The sequence below is a fragment of the Plasmodium cynomolgi genome, chromosome 10, assembly GCF_000321355.1.
Source record: "Plasmodium cynomolgi strain B DNA, chromosome 10, whole genome shotgun sequence".
Taxonomy (NCBI): domain Eukaryota; phylum Apicomplexa; class Aconoidasida; order Haemosporida; family Plasmodiidae; genus Plasmodium; species Plasmodium cynomolgi.
Window position 1 is genome coordinate 1,064,811 of NC_020403.1, and position 19,743 is coordinate 1,084,553.

At 49.9% G+C, this 19,743-nt stretch overlaps 5 protein-coding genes across 5 annotated transcripts; 2 read left to right on the forward strand and 3 right to left on the reverse strand.

Moving 5' to 3' along the window:
• Window positions 1-646: 646 nt before the first annotated feature.
• PCYB_103340 (hypothetical protein) lies at window positions 647-2,245 on the forward strand (the record flags this gene model as incomplete). Its single annotated transcript, XM_004222883.1, has 4 exons — window positions 647-972; window positions 1,149-1,318; window positions 1,488-1,725; window positions 1,918-2,245. 4 exons carry the CDS (start codon window positions 647-649, stop codon window positions 2,243-2,245), a joined length of 1,062 nt encoding a protein of 353 aa, XP_004222931.1.
• A 485-nt stretch (window positions 2,246-2,730) lies between these two features.
• PCYB_103350 (hypothetical protein) lies at window positions 2,731-6,510 on the reverse strand (the record flags this gene model as incomplete). The annotated part of the gene is made up of 2 exons (XM_004222884.1): window positions 2,731-4,115; window positions 4,257-6,510. The coding sequence occupies 2 exons, from the start codon at window positions 6,508-6,510 to the stop codon at window positions 2,731-2,733; spliced, it is 3,639 nt and encodes a 1,212-aa protein (XP_004222932.1).
• Window positions 6,511-10,499: 3,989 nt separating this feature from the next.
• On the forward strand, window positions 10,500-11,540 carry PCYB_103360 (Pfs38; the record flags this gene model as incomplete). The annotated part of the gene is made up of 1 exon (XM_004222885.1): window positions 10,500-11,540. A coding segment is annotated over one exon (1,041 nt), but the record flags the coding sequence as incomplete, so codon positions are not given.
• Window positions 11,541-11,985: 445 nt separating this feature from the next.
• Window positions 11,986-12,878, reverse strand: PCYB_103370 (hypothetical protein; the record flags this gene model as incomplete). Its single annotated transcript, XM_004222886.1, has 3 exons — window positions 11,986-12,151; window positions 12,429-12,587; window positions 12,832-12,878. 3 exons carry the CDS (start codon window positions 12,876-12,878, stop codon window positions 11,986-11,988), a joined length of 372 nt encoding a protein of 123 aa, XP_004222934.1.
• Window positions 12,879-13,383: 505 nt separating this feature from the next.
• On the reverse strand, window positions 13,384-17,160 carry PCYB_103380 (hypothetical protein; the record flags this gene model as incomplete). Its single annotated transcript, XM_004222887.1, has 2 exons — window positions 13,384-14,054; window positions 14,877-17,160. 2 exons carry the CDS (start codon window positions 17,158-17,160, stop codon window positions 13,384-13,386), a joined length of 2,955 nt encoding a protein of 984 aa, XP_004222935.1.
• Between the last annotated feature and the right edge of the window lie 2,583 nt (window positions 17,161-19,743).

The window sequence follows — 19,743 nt, forward strand, 5'->3', positions numbered from 1 at the left end:
CTTTTTCTTTCTTTCCTTTTTCTTTCCTCTCCTTTCCTTTCCTTCCCTTCCCTTTTTGTGCTTGCTTACGCGTCCATTTCACGGTCATGCGTTTTACCAAGGGGAGCTTTTCCTTCACTAGCATATTTTTGCTGAGCAGTTAAACGTGCGCGTGGGGGTTGCCTTTAATTTGTGTGTCTGTGGAGATCACTTAGGGGTAGAGTCTTTCTTTCACTGCCTGTCTTAGTCGCATTTGAGCGGGTCGTTTCGAATGTGTGCAGATAAAGCGTCCCTCCCCGGTCGCAGTTTGACTCTGAGCAGGAGCAACTAGATCCTACACGTTTGTCGCAGGGCCACGTGCGTGCAAATGTTTTTGTAAGTCTGCCCCCATCGTAGCGCCTCCTCGGCATATTGCAGCGCGTTCTTTTTCTGCCCCGCGGGCGCGCACAGAAGAGAGGGGGGACAACGCGAAGCGGCGGTCAACTGATACGCGCACTGATAAGCGCGTCGATAAGCGCACCGATACGCGCACCGACACGCGCACCGACACGCGCACCGATACGCGCACCGATACACTCACCGATACACTCACCGACACACTCACGACTGTCCGAACTACTGCCCGCAGCGATACCCGAGCTGTTCTGCGCACCACCCAAACTGGAGGATGAAATTGGACACGGTCTTCAAGTTCCTGCTGGTCGTAGTCATTCTCTTCACAGTGCAGCAAATATGGCCCGTACACGACGTGCTCAGGAAGGTGCAAAGTGGGGCCCTGGTTCCCTGGGCGAAGAGTGCGCTGAGCAAACTGTGTTCTGATTTTTGTTTTAAGAGAATCAAAAGGGACATGGAGATATTTTACCGCGAGAAGTACATAGTCCCGAGGCCATGTTACTTTGTCTTTTTCATCGTTAGCGGTTGCCTGACCCTGGGCGCCAAGTGGATGATGCACAGGGTTTCGCAGCCGCTGGGCGAGCGCTGGATCCCCCGCAAGTAGGCCCCGCCTGCGAACTGGCCCGTCGCATGCGCGCATCGCATCTGCAGGCCGAGTGGTGTACTTCACGTGATCGCCAACGAACGCGGCGAGTGTGCACTCCATGTGGCCGTCTCAGCGTGCAGTCTGTAACAAACATCCCCCCCCCCGCGTCTCCCACTCCTCCAACCCTCAGAAAATGGAGCGAACGCATACGCAAGATCAAAGTGGCCAGGTTTAACCTGATGTTTTTTAACTTGTTTTACTTCACCCTCATCAGTGCACTCGGTTTTGTCGCGCTCAGCTGCCAGACGTTCTTCCCCCACGAAATGGGCGGCCAGGGCAAGCTCAGCGATTACTTTGCAGGTACGCGCAGGCACCACGAAAAAAGAAGGAAAAAAAAAGGAAAAAAAAAAAAAAAAAAAAAAAAAAAAAAAACCAGCCGCGTAGGACGAACGTGTGCACGTGTATCCACGGGGCACCAAAGTGATATATTTTTTTTTTTTTTCTTTCCTTTTCTACTCTTTCCCCGTAGGCTACCCCAACCAGAAAACGTCCAGTCTTATACACCTGTATTACTTCCTAAATGGGGGTTACCTGCTCACGTCCGTGTACTCCCTGCTCATGGCTGAGAAGCTGCCCGATTTTTATGAGAATTTCCTGCAACACCTGTGTGCAGTTATCCTGGTTTACTTTTCCTACGGACAGAACTTCCTCCGAGTTGGCTCCATCATCATGCTCTGTCACGACATATGCGAGGTTTTCTCGTCCGCGTAGGGAAGGAGGGGAGAGAAAGGCGCGAGGACGCGCCGCAGTGAGAGGGGGAACGCCGCACGTGCTATGCAGCCACGTCCCCACCGCGCTGCACCGTTCTACACCGCGCTGCACCGTTCTACACCGCGTTGCATCGTTCTTCAGCGATTTTACACCGCGCTGCAATCTCTACACCGCTCCCCCCCCCGCAGGTGCCGCGTCTTTGTGGACACGAGACACAAAGCCGTGACGGTCAGCTCCTTCTGCATCCTCTTCTCAAGCTGGGGATTCCTCCGTCTGTACATTTACGCCAAGAGATGCATACTTCCCATTCATAGAAATTTCCATGTGTTTAACCCCCTCATCGGGTACGAAGCATGTGTGTGGCTGACATTTCTTTTACTCGTCATTCTGTTAATGAATGCGTACTGGTTTGTCCTTATGGGGAAGATGTTTATTCATTTCGTTTCGAGTGGGAAGACGGAGGATATTTTGACGCGGGTGGCCGAGCTGGAGGAGGGGGAGAAGAAGGTCAAGTGAGCGCGCCGCGGTGGCACTCTGGCGGTGGCACTCTCGTGGTGTGTTTCTACTTTAGTGCTTCTTCTCTCTGCTCCTTCTCTCTGCTCCTCCTCGCCGCTCCCCCCCATCTGTCCTTCTTATCAAATCAGCGTCCTTTTAAATCTTCGCAACTTTTTTTTTTTTGCGTCCTTTTTGGGAAACCTCTTTGCCGCTCCTAGTCGCGCTCCCCTCCCTAAAAAATAAAAACAACCCAAGTGCTCTGCGACACAGTTCCGCGCATGACGTGCAGGTGGAACGGGTCAGGGGGAATAATAAGTTCCTCCCCTCTACATGTATGAGTCGTCGTGTGGAAAGTAAAAATGGATACCCAAAAGGAGAGCACGTAAGTATGGCAACGTTACGGAGGGGTCTCTTTAAGGGCATCCTTTTTTTTTGGGCCTAACAGATGGCATGGTTTGTCCGTCTAAGGCTACGTTGACCTTCCCCCATTTCGTCTTTTGCAACATCTACTGCCTCTTCGGAGGGGGTGGCAGCTTCGCCTTCTTGGGCCACATTTTTTTCGGGACGATCGCCGCCTTTTCGCTTGCAGCAGATTTGGGTTCCCCGGGGGGGTTCAGCTGGGCAGTGGGCTTCATCGGGGGGGCGCCAGGGGTGGGAGTGTCTCCCGGTTGGGAGGTCTTTCCCGGTTGGGTGGCCTTTCCCGGTTGGGAGGTCTCTCCCGGTTGGGAGGTCTCTCCCGGTTGGGAAGCCTCCCCCTGTTGGGTGGCCTCTCCCTGTTGGGTGGCCTCTCCCGGTTGGGTGGCCTCTCCCTGCCGGGTGGCCCCTAATTGTGGGATGGCCTCCCCCCCCAGGAAGCTCGCGTAGATGGAGGTGAGCACTGACCGATCGGGGCGCAAAATGGAGAGTATCATATTGACAAGTGCCGTGATGAGAGACCACCCCTGGGAGACGATATTCTTCTGGTGATCACTAAAGGTAGAAAACTTCAAATCGGCATTCGCCAACAAGCATATGCGTCTCTCACACACTCTCCTCCAAGCAGCCTTCAACACCTCAAAGGGGTTGTATCCATTCATGTCTTTTATGTCATACAAATACAAAGGGCAGTACATAATTAGCAGTTTCAATATCGTGATAGCCTTTTTAATCCTATGTAGTAGTTTAAAGGGGAGAAGTAAAAGGTCTGTCGGTAAGTCTTCTATAATGGGGACATGTGCAGTGAGATGGTGACTCGTTTCATCGGAGAAGCTGTTGGAAATTCCTTTCTTCTTCATGAGTGGTCCCCCAAGAGAGACAGATGATACATCGTCATGGTATACTCTGTGGTCATAATAAATCGTATGTGTGCGTAGCAGTCCTTGTACGAGGCAATGCAGAACAGTAACATTGTCCTTATTTTTTAAAGTGGCTTGTGCCCCATTTTCTATTAAGGTCTTTATAACATGCAGATGCAAACCATATGCAGCTAACATGAGTGGAGTTTCTCCATGAGATGTCATTAGATCTACTTCAGTGTGATATTTTAATAACGTCTTTACAATTACGTCATGTCCACTTAGGCATGCCATATGGAGAGCTGTGCTTCCTTCACTGTTCAGTAATTTTACTGGCACGCCACAAATTATTAGCTGTTTCGCTAGCTTTCTCTTTCCCCTTCTGCATGCATAGTGGAGTGCATTGTTCAAGCCTAGCAGTTTATGCGAAATGGATTTGGTGAGAATTTTTTGAACATAATAGTGCTTCACTTTGTTGTTCAGGACGTCGTCTGACTTTCCCGAATCGAAGCTGCTACACGTGGGCGAGGTGCTTTCGCCTGAGTTGCTTCTCCTCTTTGGATGATTCAAACGGTTTTTTTTTTTCTCCTTCTTGGGGTAGTCCCTTTTTGATGAACCTGAGCGGGAATCTGCGCGTGAATCTGCGTGTGAACCTGAGCGTGAGCCTGAGCGTGAATCTGCGCGTGAACCTGCGCGTGAACCCGAACGTGAGTCTATCTCTTCTTCCCTTCTGAGGGGGTGCCCCCTTCTATGCTGACCTGCCATGCGATAATGACTGCTTATCCCAGTTTGGATGATGCTTTCTTCTGCTCCTGTTTTGGCTTCGCCATGATTGGACTTCCCCCTCCTCTCGTTGGTGGTACCGACGTAGCTGGGGGGTGGGGACGACAGTAGCGCGTGTGCACTGTGTATTCCATATGCTGCATTCTCCACGTCCCTGCGCCTCCTTCGTGCAGCAGCGAGGCTAACGTACTCATTGAATCTGAGCTTATCCTTGTACTTCCTCCGCTTGTACATCTGTTTGGCGTCTAAATGTTTCAGAAGAATGGTCAGAATAATTTTTTGATTCGTGTCTAGCTTTTGGCTAGCTGGTCCGTAGGTGAATTCTTCATCCTGGAGGAGGTCTTCCCCAAAGGGGAAGGGTCTTTCCATGTCGTTTGCCCAGAGGTACGAGTTGTTGTGTCCGTCTTGCACAGCCATTATGGTGGTACCCCCTCCATCCTTTGGTATATCCTCCCCATGCAATAAGGTGTTGTATTCAGCTTCGAAGTTGTCCAGTCCCACCTTCTGAGATTCGATTTCTTGTAACAAAATGTGGACGTAATTGGAATAACGGTTTGTCTGTTCATATGGAAGGAATGAACTAGCCATGTGTAGGAGAGCATTCATGTGTAATTCATTTTTAGAAAAAGGAGAGTAGTTTAGCTTTAGGAGAACCTTCACTAATTTTACGTTTCCAAAGGATGCAGCAATGGAGAGTGCATTCTGTCCATTTCCAACGTATTGCATGTGTTTGAATAGCTTGAAAATGTGAGGCACGTAATTTTCTTTCTCATAATCGATATCGAAACATTGGCATGCCATGTAGATCGGGTAGAATGGATCTTCCTTCATTATTTTTTTAATTTTTCTATGTGATTCGTTTTTTTTTTGTGTCACATGATGATAAAATTTACTGTACTCTTCCTTCCTGTTAATGTAAAACTCTATCTCTCTGTACGGACTGTACACATTGAAGCAGATGGCATAGGTCCTCATCTGTTGTATTAACGTAATGGTTAGAGTCGAATTAGATCCTGTTGTCACCATTGCATTCCAGATAGATGCAAAAATGGGTTCTATTACAGATTCTGCATCTATCCCACCTGCTTTCATATACAACTTGCAATGATTCGAATAGTTGAAGGTGTAATGAGCCAGGTGTGCATACAGGTGGACCTTCTCCAGTGAGCATACCGGGAAGACGTTTTCCGCTGCTATTACTGCCTTTCGTAAAAATAATAAGGAGTCATGTAATTTTCTGTTAGGATCGTATCTCATCAGACCTGCTAGCAATGTACACACATTGAACAGGATGTGATGGTTCGGGTGCAGTAGGTACTGCACCTCGTTGTGTATCTGTAAAAGCTTCTTCTTCGCCTGGATGATGTCCCCTTGCATATACTTCATTTCCGCGTCTTCGTACTGGGCGTAGATGCTTCTCTCCAGACGTACGCACCGCTTGTTTCCCTGAAGGGATAACTTCCCGCAGTTTGAGCACAACCATCGTTCTGCGTCCCCCGCCAGTTTGCGTGCCACATCTTTGGCAGTCTCCTTTCTATCATCGGTTAGCTTTCCTTTACGGATCGAGTCTCCCTTTCCACGTTGTCGACGTTCTTCTTCTTCCCCTTCCATGTGGAGCGCCTCGATCAATGCCTCTGTCTTCATCGGGTAGATATACCCCACAATGCACCTGGGGCACCTCATACTTCTAAGATGCAAGTTATTTTCCGTTGAGTCGGTGCACCTAATGCACCCACAACTAAAAATACGAGCCATTCCTCGGCAACTCTTTCTAACACTCAGGGGGACATACTGATCCGATAAAATACTTATGCACAGTTTCCCTCCTTGAGGGATATTGCATATCGATCTGACAGTTAGGGTCCCATCCTCGTCATAATAAAAAGAGCATGTTGGAACACAGCTGTGATTCAGTTTAGCTATCTCTGGAGAGAAAGCTAATCCGAAGGAGGTTTCAGGGTTGGATTGCTTAATGATAGAAGATGGAGAGTAATACTTAACGGAGAGGGAGTACTGCCATACGATTAGCATAAAATCGACAAGCTCCTTCTGTTTCAAGTAGAGATAAAAAGAAGGAGGGAATTCCAATATTATCCTATTCGCTAACGTGTTGAACGAGTTGAATAGCTTAACTTGGTTGTCCCGAACGACTTCATAAAAGGACTCATTTGAGAAAAGGTCCTTTAAGATGTGTTGCTCTTTGTCCTTGTACTCCTTGTCAATCTTCATTTTTATGAGAACACGAAATATATGAAGTACGAGGTGCAGCATTAGGTTAGCTTCCTTCGCAGCAGCGGAGATGGTGGGTAATATTGGACACTCTTCTTTGTGTAGCTTCATATTCTGTGCCAAGCATTTCCAACTACAGAATATATATCTGCACGTGTGTGGATTTACTGGACATTGGTAGCACTTTTGCGATAGGTTTCTTTCCTTCAAACAGTGGTAACAGGTTGGGTATACGTAGTTGTTGCAAAATATGTGTTGGGTGAGTACTAGTGGTTTGATTTGAAGGACTACTTCTCCTGGCTCCATGTCTCTCTTAGCCAGCACCACGCGCTGCTTCGCCTGGCGCTGCTTCTCCTGGAGCCCCCTCGCGGGCCGCCCTCCGCCGAAGTTGTCCCTTTCGGGGGGGTTGCCACGGCTCCCACCGCTTCCTTCGCCGCTTCCTTCATCGCTTCCTTCATCGCTTCCTTCACCGCTTCCTCCATCGCTTCCTTCACCGCTTCCTCCATCGCTTCCTTCACCGCTTCCTCCATCGCTTCCTTCACCGCTTCCTCCATCGCTTCCTTCACTGCCGAGCCCCGCCGCCAAGGGCAGGGGCTGTTCCCCCGCCTCTCCGGGTAGCAGATCCGCTCCTTATACTTGGTAGGGATCCTCGCCTCCTTAATCACCTGCCGCTCCTCACACAGTCTCAACAAGCTAACCAGCTTGTCATTCTTCTGGTTAAGATACAAAGCAGCATACAGTAGGTTCAGAGCAGACTTGTGATCTTCTATGTTCACGTAAAACGTACTAAATAATTCGTACGCAAGGATATTCTTGGGGTTCTTCTCCAAATAACTTGTAACTAAAGAGGAGATCAGTTCCTTATCGTTTCGTTGATGTAGCTTTGGCAACTCATTCATAATTTCGTTCAGCTCTTCTTTATTTTTCTGTGTCCTGTGGTTGCTCTCCTCCGTTTCTCCATTTTTCCTGCGTCGCAGAGCTCGCTTCTCCACGTCTTGGAGGAGGGACACGCGTAGCATGATGGTGAGTAGTTGTTGGTGTGATGTCTTACACGGATGAGTGAGTAACCGACGAAGCTGCTTCCCTGGTGACACCCACTGCCGTTTGTTCTACCACATGGGAGGAGAGAAGCTTCTTCAGGTGTACGCTTCCGACCTAATGTGGCATCCCACAACATACTGACGGTGGATTCACCTCAGACGAAAAAAAAAAAGACAAAGGAGTCTCTCCTCCCTCTTCTCATAAGACACGTGTCTACTTATTTCCTCGTTTGTATTCACATCGGAGAAGTGTCTCAGCAGGATCGACAGGACATGACACCATGTCCTACTCTCCGCAGGAACGAAAGGCGGGGGGGGGGAAAAAAAAAAAAAAAAATTAAAGTGCAATTTGACCTCCCTCTGGGGTGAGTACCTCAGCGGGGAAGACGCACGCGAAGTTCTCCTTTGCGGTTTGTAGGAGGGTCTCGCCACGCCAGGGGGGGGGGGGCGGCTGTGCCTTCCTGCCTGCGCGTATGCGTATCAGCGGGCGCCAGCATGCGTCAGCATGTGTCAGCATGTGTCAGCATACCCACGTGAGGACATACGTTCACATGTACACGTTTATTTTATTTTATTTTTTTTGTTTCCCCTTTGGTCACCCGACTTGCCAAACGGACGACATATTTCCCCCTGCGCCAATGTAAAAGGGGTTAAAAAAAAAAAAAAAAAAAAGAACAAAGTTGAAGCCTTTCCAGGAAAACGACCTTTTTGCTCGTGTGGAATTACCCACCCTGCAATGTGCTGTGTTGTGTTATGTTACGTTATGTTACGTTATGTTATGCTACGTTATGTTATGTTCTTTTTTTTTTTTTGTCAGACCTCTTTTACATGAATCGCGCAAGGGGAATTCTCCCAGGGATGCCAGCGCGATGGCGATGCTTGCAGGAGACGTTCTGAATGGGATTTTTTTTTTTTTGGAAAATCAAACGGCAGTCTTGTGTCGATGAGGGGGGGGAGTGTACCCATTTGGGGGAATGCGCGCGAAATGGGAAGGGTGAGCCGATGTGTAAACGGGAGGAGCGTCAAATGGGAGGATCGTCAAATGGGAGGAGTGCCAAATGGGAGGAGTGTCAAATTGGAGGCTGCCAAATTCGCAGAGGAGCTGATGCGCGGGAGGAGAGGGGCGAGGTGGAGCACACACACTTTACCCCCACCCCATTTCGCGTGTCCAGAAAGGGTCACCGTGCCTCACCGGGTGCGAGGAAAACGAGGAAAAGGAACGCGCCGAGCGAGACGAGCAAATCGAGCAAAGCGAACAAAGCGAACAAGAAGAACAAAACGCGTATCTTACGCGTAACCGATTTGAGTCCCCCCGGTTCACTTTAATATCTGGAGAAATTTAACTCTCCTTAGTGGCCTTTTTATTTTTTTTTTCCTTTTTTTTGGATTCCCCCCGCGAACAGAAAGTTAGGCAACCTGACAATTTCACCTGCACATGTTCAGAAAAGAAAAACAGACCAACAGGGAAAAGCGACGAGGACGAGTGTGATCAACAGAAAAAAGCGACGAGGACGAGTGCGACCAACAGAAAAAAGCGACGAGGACGAGTGCGACCAACAGAAAAAAGCGACGAGGACGAGTGCGACCAACAGAAAAAGGCTACACACCCGCTTGCCCATCGCATCACTTATCCTTGGAGGCTGAACCAAACATACGAGAAGCACACAGGAGAGTTTCCCGCAAATTTTTTTTTTCGCGAACATGTGACTTGGCTTTTTTTATCCCCACTTTGGATTTTCTCCCCTTCCCCCTCAGGTGAGCAGAATGACTCTCTCCCTCCCCTTCTGCTCGTGCATGCGAGGAGGAGAGCAAAAGGGAAAGAAACATGATGCATGTAAACTTGCATGGTTGTACCTTCACGAGTAAAAAGCACATGTGTGGGGGGTGCCTGCCAGTCTCCCAACCACTGCATGTGTGTGTGTATCTGTGTGTACATGTGTCTCTTCCCCCCCCTCAGCAGAAGCGCGCAGCAGGAAACAACCCCGCGTGGGCCCTTCACTCCCGATGGCTTAACCCTTTGCAGTGGCGCCGGCCTTGCTGCATGCATGTTCAGTGCGTGTCCAACACTGACCCTTTTGGCGGCAACCCACAGCTCTGCGAGTGAGCAGCGCGGGAAAAAAAAAAAAAGAGCGAAGAGAAGAGAAGAGAAGAGAAGCGAAACAAAACGAAGCGAAACAAAAACAGAGAAGAGAGAACAGAGCTGAGCAGCACTCAAGCAAAGACGACACAACTGAATTGACCACCAAATGTTGAAACAAAAAAAAAGGAGACTCCCTTTTAAGACACACCATTTGAACGAATGCCCATTTTGAACAACTCCCCCCCCGTCCCACTGGAGACTCACCGCACGCAAAAGATTCTGCAACCCTCCAACAGGGACCATTAAACAACCCTGCGATAACATGCTTATATGCCTGGAACAGCTTGACGTCTATAACGTGCTTGGCATTTCAGACTTGCTCGATTTGTTTGGCTCAGTCGACGTGCTCATCGTTGCAGACTCGCTGCACCTGCTCAAGCGTCTGCTTCCCCTTTTGACTTTGTCTTAACCCGCCTCCTCAGCCTGCAAACCGCAGCGTAAGTTAAGCTCCGTCCCCGCAGATGTCCCCGCAGATGTCCCCGCAGATATCCCCGCAGATATCCCCGCAGATATCCCTGCAGACCTGCCGCGGACTCCCCGCGAGGTGCACAGGGAGGAAGGCGTGCCTATGCGCTCCGTTTCTCCAAACATGTGTGCCGCCCCACGGCATCCTCCTCATTGCTATGTTGCCTTGACCCCTCCTCGCAGGCCGCGTGAATCTGGAGCAAGCTCCCCCGCAGAGGCACGTCAAAGTCCATTTTCGGGTCCATTTTCAAGCCAATTTTCAAGCCAATTTTCAAGCCCCTTTTCAAGCCCATTTTCAATCCCCTTTTCAAGTCCACTTCCACGCCTGTTCTACTTCCACGCCAATGATGCACACGAAGGGAAGTGCGCGGGCCCTGCTGTTGGCCTCGGTGCTGCTAACCTGGCTGCAAGTGTGCCTGTCCAAACACCATGTGGACCTATCCAGTTCAGGAAAAAGTGTGTTCCTGTTGAATGTAGTCCCAGGAGACACAGTGGTCTACTCATGTCCATACACTCTTCACAGAGAAGCTCAAATCAGGTGTGCAAGGGAGAGGGAATTCTTTGATAGAAAACTGTACTGTTTTGAACATGTCATCATTAATAGGAATGTATTCCTATTGAGAGACTACGTCAGGGGAGCATACAACATAGTAAGTAAATACGTGAATAACATATACACGTCTGAATTTACAGTACCTCCTGTTGTACTGATGAACCGTCATTTCGAATGCTATTGCTACATGGATGATGGGAATAGAGTACAGAAGAAAACACTCAAGGTTCACATTTCCAAGGGTATCGTTAAAAGGACTCCTGGATGTGATTTCAATGATGAATACAGAGAGAGCACTGCAATCACAACTTTTAACAATATGAATCGCAAGAGAGTTAAAGTGTGTGATAGTTATCCTAAGGGTGGAGATACCATCACTCTGTTGTGTCCTACTACCTACACTGTCCAACCGGAAGGGTGCTTCAATCAGGTATACGTAAAAAAGGATGACATAAAAAATGATAAAAATAAGTTGGAGGAACGGTTCAATATTAGTCGTAAATGGGAACAAGAAAAATACAAGATAGTTGACATAGAGACGCTTTTTGGTCAGAAGGTAGAGAGTGTAGGAGATGAAGTAAGTAAGTTCGCTAAAATTCCCGTTACAAATGATGAAATAAGTTTTACCTGCACATGTCGGGCAAATGATGGGTCAGATACACTCATGATGAATGTGTACATAAATGAGAGTTACGATAAGTTCGTTAATTCTAATCAGGAGAATATCGGTAATTCTAATCAGGGGAAGTTCGTTAATTCTAATCAGGAGAAGTTCGTTATGCCTAATGAAAACAGAGTGGAGTACTCGAAGCATAACGTCAGTTCCACCACAGTTATTAGTGAGCGCGAGGAGCGCAGCGGCGCGTCTTCTTCTTTCTTCGGTCAGATGGTGCTCTGCGCGCTGTGGCTGCTTCTCCTGGGAGCGTAGTGGACGCGTCAGGCCAGCTTTTACCGCTTCTATCGGCACTGTTTTGTGTGCACATTTTTGCCAGTTTTTTTTTTTTTTTCCCCTAACTTGCGCACCTCGTGTGTACCACTTTGATTGACTCCAAAGCATTTTGGGGCGCCACGCATCTGCATGTAGTCACCAACTCGTTCTCGTGGGGGGTTCTCCCGTGGGGAGTGATCACAGTTGGGGAGGGAACTCGGTTGGGGTGTGAACTCGGTTGGGGAGTGATCACAGTTGGGGTGCGTACGATGGGGCGCTCGCCATGGGACCTGCTTGCCGGTTCGTCACCGCGTTGTCACTGTTCCTTCACCGCTTCGTCACTTCTCCTTCACCGCTCCTTCACCGCTTCGTCACAGCTCATTCGCTGCCACTTCTCCGCCCCCGTGGCGCAGGCCAAGTTGGGCAGGAAGGTAGATATCTTCAGCACCTTTAGGGAAAACTGGTGGGGCATCGTCTGACTGGGCTGCATGACGTACAGGAGGAGGTTCAGCAGCCTGCAGGGGGGCACATGAAAGTGGGAAAACGCGTCGCAGCAGATGTAGGAACGCGGACATGGGGGGAAAAAGAGTTAGTCGGACGGACCCCCCCCGTTTCGCGAGTGGAACACTTCCAGAACGTTGTTCCACCTATGCGTTGTTCCACCTATGCGTTGTTCCACCTATGCGCTGTTCTACCTATGCGCTGTTCCACCCACACGTGGGCTTTTTTAACTTCCGCCTCACAACCCATGGGTGCGTACAAAGGGGGTCCGTCCCCTCTCCTCTTTCCTACCTCAAGCCGGTGCGCAAAACGAAGAAGTGGTTGCTCTGCGCGATCTTCAGCATTTTAAAATCCACCTTTAGTAGCATGGCCAACCCGAAAAGGTCGAATATGATCAGCTTGAGTGCCTTCTTCACATGACTGACGGCGTTGACATTCACCAGGTTGATGCTGCAAATGGGGGGTGGGGGCGAAGCACAAAGGGGGAGCGATGGGCAGTGGGCAGTGGGCAGAGGGCAGAGGGCAGCGGAGCAATAAGCAGCGGAGTAATAAGCAACAGAACGTTGATCAGCAGAACGTTGATCAACAGAACGTTGGTCAGCGGAACAACAGGAAAAAACCTCGCGCCGTTGTTCATCTGCCTTTGGTGTTATCTCCCTCCCGGGACGACGCTGCGCTGATGTAGGTGACTTACATCTTCACCAGCAGGTACACTTGGTTCGACTTGGAGGCCAGTTCCATGGTTAGGTCACGCGGTGGGGCATCGACTGAGTAGCTCCTCCACTTCGGGTGGAAGCAAAAATGGCAGTGTTGCCTCGTCCCTCGCTGCGTTTCCCCCTATGCAGTTTGTCGTTTGTCGTTTGACGTCTGTCGTTTTCCGTTTTCCTTTTTCCCTTTTCCGTTTGCCGTTTTTTCCCCCCTCCTTAATGGACCACATAAACGGCTGACTGCAAATCTGCAGAGCGGCGGATCAAAGAATAGCCCACTCGCTGCGCGCACAGGTGATTAAAAAGGGGAGTTATACTCCAGGGGGGGGATGATACTTCCTTGGGGTATGCATGCTCACGCGTACATTCACATAATGTATGGGTATATAAATATACGCATTTGTTCGTTTGTACGTTTGTACGTGGGAGCAACACAACGAATAGGGCAACACCCACAGTTGCGCCGCCATGCCAGACGAAAAAGCAGTGGTAGGAGTAGGATATGAGTGCCCTGTCTGACCCCTCCCCCTCTCCCTCTGCTAGCTAATAAAGTGCAGCTTTCTCTCCGAAATCTCACGCATGCGCTGCGCGATGATTTTCTTTGTCCGGTTGACCGTCTCCGCGTTATACTTGTCCAATTCATCCATGGCGTCACTCAATATGATGTCCTTAATTAGATCCTCCCATTTGGAAGAACTCGCAGGAGCTCTGCTTTTCTCCAAATCAAGCACAGCCTGCACGAGTACCCTCGTGAGCCCTTTCTTGTCAATCAGGTTATATGCATGTGCCTTCGTAGCAGCACCGATGTATGTACGAAAGAAAAAAATGGGTACAGACTTAATAAAGTAATCACTTGGAAGCAATGTATTATCATCCTTCCCCTTTACATGATGCAAAAAAACAGCTTTCATCCTTTGTGGATATGTCCTAATCATCATCTCCCCAGCCTGTTTATCCATATCTCCCGTATCTCCAATCCATATATACCTCACGAGTGAGTTCTGCTGAAGCACATACTTGTGCAGCTGCTTAAAATTAACGAATTTTTTTTCTCCTCTCGTTTCATTCCATACCCACTCCTTCAAAGTCGAGTACAAAATCTTATTGTCACAATCAATTCCCCAGTTTTTAATTCCTCTCCTTTCTGCTACCTCATTAAATTTTTTGTTCAAAAATGAATCCTCTGTTATGGGTACTTGTGGGATTCTTGCTGTAAGTACAGACAACAACAACGGCTTTGCTTCTGAAGATAATTTATTCATTGCTAGTTCGAAGATAAACTGGAAGGACCCTGGATAGGTCTCTCCTCTCTGGTATTGTGCGTCCACTCCTCCTAGAGCATAATTAAAAAATTTATACCCTCCGCTTGACCGGATCGTGTCATCTATGTCGATTATCACTTGGGTGGTTCCCCATTTGAGCCGCTCATTTTTGCAGTCGATTATTCGCCTCTTCACTTTCCCGCCGGGGTCAGCGCCAACGTTAGCGGTAGCGGCAGGGGCAGGGGCAGCCTCAGCGGTAGTGCCAACGTTAGCGGCAGCCTCAACGCCTGTGCCAACACCTGCACCAACGGCAGCCGCAGCCGCCGCCGTAGCGCTTGTGGAGGAGGGGTCCCCCTTCCCCTCGTCGTTGCGCTCAACTGGATGGCCGCTTCGCTCCCTCGGGTTGCCGCTTCCCTCCCTTGGGTAGCCGCTTCTCTCCATCGGATGGTCGCTTCCCCCCCTCGGGTGGCCGCTTCCCCCCCTTGTCCGGTCCCACAGTTCATTTTCTTTGCAAAAAAATCGGTAAACATCCAGAGGGGGCTTCTCATCCGGCAGGGTCTGCGAGAGACATTTAAAATTATTTTCATATAAATTCACATCACTGGATTTACACACATTCTGCACAGGTGCGTCATCAGTAGTGATGTGTCTCCAACTTCGATGACCCCTTCGCTCAGGTGCTTCACTCCACCTTCGTCCCCCTTCACAGTCCCTCGCCCCAAACCTCCGATCCAGGCGATCACTGCATAGAGACACGTTCCTGCGATCACCGGGGCTGTTCACCCGCTTCCCATCCTCTATGTTACATAAGTCCTTAATGGCATGAAAGCATTTCTCTAAATTGGCGTCGTTTATCTTAATGGGGTTCACGTGGAAGTGCGTGTCGTCCATGAAGGGTCTGTGTTCCTCCACCCCTTTCGTGCGCACCCTACTCGGGGATACACTACTCTGGGACGTCCTACTCGGGGATACACTACTCTGGGACACCCTACTCACGCGGGTGAGAGAACTCGGTTTGCTTCTCTCCCTGAGTGCATCGTTTACTGGCGCAGTGGAGTTCGCCTTGGGGCGGTTGAACAGGTCATCACTTATGCCGCCACCCTCGGCGTTCCCCGCTGCTTTCAAACTGTTTGCACCGACTCGATAGGCATGTCGGAGCGTCTCGTCACTGTGGGGGTCCCTTTCCTCATGCGTTCCTTCGGGTGCACTCTCCCCTTGATTCTGCTCACTCGGTCTGTTCTGACAACGGTACATCTGCACACACCGATCTTCTTCCTCGTTCGTATCTCCACCATACACATGGCTACTGCTGAGGGGCTTCTTATTTAGTGGACCCCCCATGTCGTTGTGTGCCCCCCTGGGTGGCGATCTCACTTGGTTTGGATAACTGTGGGATCCGTACTTCCTAAGTGTGTACTTAGGGTTGGTGCTTCTCTTCACTTTGGGCGTATCTGTAAAGGTCATGCGGATGGGTGGACACTCGGGGTTCGTGTTGCAGTTACTCACCGGGGTGACCGTGTCGGCCTGCCCGTCCTGTTCTGCCACAGAGGCGTTGTGGCGGCTACCACAGTCATCGCGGTTATCGCGGTCATCACCACCGCTTCTTCCTTCACCGCTTCTTCCTTCACCGCTTCTCCCTTCACTACCGCTTCTCCCTTCACTACCGCTTCTCCCTTCACTACCGCTTCTCCCTTCACTGCCGCTCCTCCCTTCACTACCGCTTCTCCCCTTTTTGGTCTTCTTCTCCTGAACAGACTCCTCTATCCGACTAATAATCCTCGTCATGTTGTTGGTAAAGCCCCCCCCGTGGAAGTGCTTCTCCCTCTCCCTATCGGAAATGCCGACTCTTGAGGAGATCCAACCATCTGCAGATAACTCTCGTAAAGGAGGAGGGTTGTCCTCAACATCACTGTTCACCTTGCTGGAGTGAAGCAACGGCGCAGAATAAAATAGGCCCTGTTCATCTATGTTCTTACTGTAGTGTCCGCTTGTCTTTCCAGCGGGGCTTCCACCCAATTGACGACTCGTCTCTTTTTCGCTCTTTGCATAATCACTGTGCTGGCTGGCTTGGGGGTCAATCACCCTGTGTATCGGTTCATGTCCGAGGGGAGTGGGTGACATCGCAGAGAGGCGGACACCGATATAGCTACCGCTTTCATCACTGTAGCCATTATTATTGGACATTGTATCCTTTATGTCTTCCCCCCTGGGCACTTCTGCTAAACGTTCGTTTGTCTCACTGACGATGGTTTGACCAGCTTGTCCCTTGTCTCTTTCCTCATCAGAGGATACATATTTCCTCCATTTTTCCAATTCGTTCTTTCCTGTATGTTGATTCGTATGTGTGTGTCCCTTTACTGTAATTTCGGAGGGGGTACCCTTCCCGGTTTCATTCCAAAATGGGTTATTCTTCCTTCCACCTGTGTAGGTTTGATCGGCTGATTTTTCAATTTTTTCACTTTCGCCTGAACAGTTCAGGTAATTTTTTGACGGTGGCGGTTGCTTTTCTCTGTGGTTGGAATTATCTAGGAGGTCACCGTGAGCGCTGCTGACGGGGTTGTCACGCGGGTTGTCAAGCGGATTGTCAAGCAGATTGCTTCGCAAACTGTCACGCGGATTACCTTGCGCGTTTTCATTGTAGTTACTGTTGCTGGGGGTGTCCCCACCGTTGTGGCTGCCATCATCGCGAATGGACTTTACTTCTGGCCCCTCGCCGTCACCCCCAATTAGGAGCAAGTTTGGAAATTTATTCACAAATTGAGCAGAGTTGCCCTTTTCGTTTTCATCACTGTCACCTTCGTTCCCATCGTCACTATCATCGACGTCATCAAACCAATGTGTGTCCTTCTTCTGAATGCTACTATTTCCATTATTCATACTTTCGTAGAGCTTCGAGTGGATGAGTTTCTCCTGTTCTTCCTCCTCATCCTCTGTCAAGTCGGTCTGTTTGTGTAACTTACTTGGCGAACACACACTCAACTCATCGAGGCTTATTTTGTCTTCATCTGAATTATCCTTCTCTCCTGTTTCGTCCAGCCTTTTTATGTCATTCATTTCGATACATTCGAAGGTGGCTTTGTCCTTGTCTCGTTTTTTTATCATGAGTGGAGCGGTGGGGGGGTATCGTGGTGGGGTGTTAGCGCGGCGGGATGTTATCGCGGTGGGATGTTAGCGCGGCGGGATGTTAGCGCGGCGGGATGTTAGCGCGGCGGGATGTTAGCGCGGTGTGCTCTCTAGCTGGGCTGTAATGACAGGCTGGGGCGATTCACCTCCTCGGTTAGGACGGGAGTATACAATAGGGGTAGAAATGGTGCCGGTGGTAGTCTCCTCCCCTGCGACAAGCGCACATACAGTAGGGGCAGAAGGCAAATCGAAAAAAGGGGGCCGATCCACGGGAGAAGGAAGGGAGGAGGGAATATATGCTGCAGTGGGAGCCTTCGCAACTACCACCAGGTGAATGCGGTTAAAGCTGCTTGAAAGGTGGGCAGTTGAAGACACGGTGCAGGGGAGAGCTGCGTACAGGACGTTGTACAAAAGCGCGGTTGGACATACGCAACGTTGGACAAACGCGAAGTCGGGCACGTGCCAGGGTGGACATTCGCGACGTTGGACAAGCGCATAGATTAACGGGGCAATTAAAAGGGAGGTCGGCATGCACCGCGTTGCATGCTGTGCATTTTTAAAAATTCCAGTGGAGACACACTGCCTGGTGGACGCCACGGAGTAACGATCAAAGTGAAAACGAACAAACTTGAGAACTGGTTTCACTGTAGGGGCGGAGCTGTTTTGCTCCACTCTGCTCGGCTTTGCTTCTCCTAGTAGGGCTACGTGGGGGGCTTCCCTTTTCATAAAATGGGCAGTCTATTCAGTGCCGCTTCGCTCGTTGGTACTTCCTTCCCTGTTGGTCTTCACCAGGCACCCCCTGTTATTTAAGGTGCTTCTCCGCAAGGAGGGGCACGCCCGTGGGGGTAACGTCTAAATGTGATTACGCACCGGTGTGGTGCGGGGGCACATCCATAAGTGCACCCTCCAGCGAAGGGGCATTCATAAGTGCACCCTCTAGTGAATCTCCTTCCTCAGATGCGAGTGATAATTTGGACTAACGGGAATGACTTCTCGGACTTAAAAAAAAAAAAGGGGACAGCCGCTCTAATGGGGTGTCACTATGTGCGGCTGTGCAGATGCCAAGGCATACGCCTACCGATATGGTTAGCGATGTGGCAAGCGATGTGGTTAGCGATGTGGTTAGCGATATGGTTAGCGATGTGGTTAGCGATATGGTTAGCGATGTGGCTAGCGATATGACTCGCGATACGCCTGCCGATATGGCTAGCGATATGCCAATGCGCGGCGGCCTGCTTCTCGGGAGGATGTAGCTGAACGTACGAGTGGCTCGCGGCGTGATGCAGGTACTCCTCTACCTATATGCATAGGGGGTAGGGTAGATGCGCGGCCACAGAGCACGATCGCAGAGCGATTACAGCGCGATTAAAGCGCAGGGGTTATGTTAACAAAAAAAATAAAAAAAAAAAAAAAAAGCGTCAGTAGAGCTGTGCGAGGCGGGAACTCACGTGCGAGTAATTCGCCAAAGAAACGAATGCATGGCGCGCGAGCAGTTCACTCGGGGGATTCTTACAAATGAGTTTACGTAGTTACGCACGTATGTATATACATGCATATGCAGTAAGGTATGCATAACGGCAGAGTGAAAAAAAAAAAAAAACTTGCTCGCGCGTTAACAAACGCGGGCACAGAAATTACAGGCAAGCGGATTGCGCAGCTTGGCGCGCGTGCCATTAGCGATCGATGGGCAGTTCGTCCGCTCGTCCGTTCGCCCGTTCGCTCACATATGCTGCTGCATTTAAAAGGGGAATGTTGCACAAAATAAAGGAGGATTTTTTTTCTTTTTAAAAAGGTTATGGACTTACCCCAAGTGCACATATTTTTCCAAGCGGAAAAGGGTACTGCCCCCCCTTCGAGTGGTTTTTATTTTCCCTGCCATGTTCACCGCGGGTAGTAAGTTGGTGGGGGTCTGCTGTTTAGGCTGCGCAGGGACGGCAAAATGAGCAGCACAAGGAGCGGCATGGAGGTTCTTTCCCGTATCTGCACTCAGGCGTGTGGCGGCGAAACGATGCAGCTTCCTCCTCGATAAGCCCCGAGGAGCTCGGCGCGGGGGAAGACGGCAATCTACACAAAGGAGCGCGCAAAGCATGTATGCATGTGCTGACCCGTGGGGAGTTGCGCCAGCTGGCAACGTGTAGTGTCACGGAGGAGCGTCGTCGCGGAGCGTCATCGTGGAGTGTCATCGTGGAGTGTCACCATGAAGTGTCATCGTGGAGGATCAGTCAGCTTGGCCCCCCACTGTGCACACCCCTGCGTCGGTTGTAAAACTGAACTAACCGTTTTGCGCGTGCCAATGGGAACAAATTGCACAAATAGGAAAATTAAAAAAAAAAAAAAAAAACTACACAAATTTGTTAACAGAAAACATAACGGCAAAGACACTACCCCACGGGGGCGAGCTTCCCGTGAGGACAAACAAAACCTTCACGCGCACCATTCTGTTATAGAACAGTCGTTCCCCTGTGGAGGTTTATAAATACAAGGAGCGCTTACGCTGGGCAGACATGTGTTTTT